Genomic DNA, 1,138 nt, shown 5'->3' with positions numbered 1-1,138 from the left:
TCATGATGGTGATGATAACAAAGCTTCTTCCATGAATTGATCCCAATCTGCTTGAAGCTCCTGAGTTCCATCTGCCAGAAAACTGATGAATTCTGTACCCAATTCTTCTTGGTGCAAATCACCGTCATCTCCACTTAATAGATTGATCCATTCTGCTAGGTGCAAATCATGGTCGATATCTGTACTATTTTGGAGGTCATGATCATTCAGGTACATTTCAAGATCCACTAGAAAAGTAGCAGAAGAATCCTTTGGTTCTGGAAGCTGATCAGAAACTACTAAAGAAGAAGATGGTGGTAAATTTTCAGTTATTGTAGTACTTTTAGATGGGACTGCTTTCTCTTGATCTTCAGTGCCAGAAACATCCTCAACTTCTTTGAAATTACAGTTACTGGATTCACCGCGAGGACGATGAAAATTGTCATGAGCCTTGATAATTTGGTTGTCTGGCGGAGCTTTCTCCAAGAATCTCTTACTCAAATTACAAATCCAGTGGTTCTTTATTTCATTGTCTGTTCGTCCTGGTAATCTTCCGGCTATGAGAGACCACCTATTGATTCAAAACATCGACATAAACTTCATTCTATTTCATTTGCTAACATATCATATTAGTACACACCTGCTCATTGTTAGGTTTCAGATCTTGAGAGTAAGAGTAGTTTACTATATATACAAACTATTATATACCGGTACCTATTTCCGAGAAGCTTGTGCATTCTGAGAATGAGGTCTTCTTCATCCTCAGAAATGTTTCCTCTCTTAATACCAGGCCTCAGATAATTCCGCCATCGCAGTCTGCAACTCTTCGGGCAACGGTTTAATTCTACACACACATTCTAAGCAGGTAAATAAAGAAAAATGAAAGGATTTTATGTTTGATATATGTGTAGTACTACTAAATGAAAGGATTTTAATTAGTATACATATACCAAATGTATTACGCACCAGCTCGACGAGAAACTTCTTTCCATTTACATGGTCCATGAGTTCTTATGTATCGTTTAAGGGCTTCATCTTCCTCAGCAGACCAGACTCCCCTGTTTACACTGTTTTCGTTAGAGCATGGCTTTCTCCCCATCTCTCTGGATATTTGGAGGGCTTCAACTAGTAGAGACTACTACTGCAGATTTGGGGACTG

General features: G+C 38.8%; 1 protein-coding gene across 1 annotated transcript; it reads right to left on the bottom strand.

The window, feature by feature from the left end:
• LOC101309877 (transcription repressor MYB5-like) lies at positions 1-1,078 on the bottom strand. The gene is made up of 3 exons (XM_004288926.1): positions 946-1,078; positions 694-823; positions 1-550 (listed from the first exon to the last, which is right to left on the bottom strand). Exons 1-3 carry the CDS (start codon positions 1,076-1,078, stop codon positions 1-3), a joined length of 813 nt encoding a protein of 270 aa, XP_004288974.1.
• Positions 1,079-1,138: the final 60 nt, after the last annotated feature.

This window comes from Fragaria vesca, linkage group LG1 (genome assembly GCF_000184155.1).
Source record: "Fragaria vesca subsp. vesca linkage group LG1, FraVesHawaii_1.0, whole genome shotgun sequence".
NCBI lineage: Eukaryota > Viridiplantae > Streptophyta > Magnoliopsida > Rosales > Rosaceae > Fragaria > Fragaria vesca.
The sequence above is the reverse complement of the archived record's forward strand: the minus strand, read 5'-3'. Positions and strand labels throughout refer to the sequence as shown.

Excerpts from the sequence above, each read along its gene's own strand:
- LOC101309877 (XM_004288926.1), bottom strand. The coding sequence starts at position 1,078 with ATGGGGAGAAAGCCATGCTCTAACGAAAACAGTGTAAACAGGGGAGTC. Across the intron at positions 824-945 it reads AGAAGTTTCTCGTCGAGCTG|AATTAAACCGTTGCCCGAAG; the intron begins GTGCGTAATACA and ends ATGTGTGTGTAG. Across the intron at positions 551-693 it reads CACAAGCTTCTCGGAAATAG|GTGGTCTCTCATAGCCGGAA; the intron begins GTACCGGTATAT and ends TTGAATCAATAG.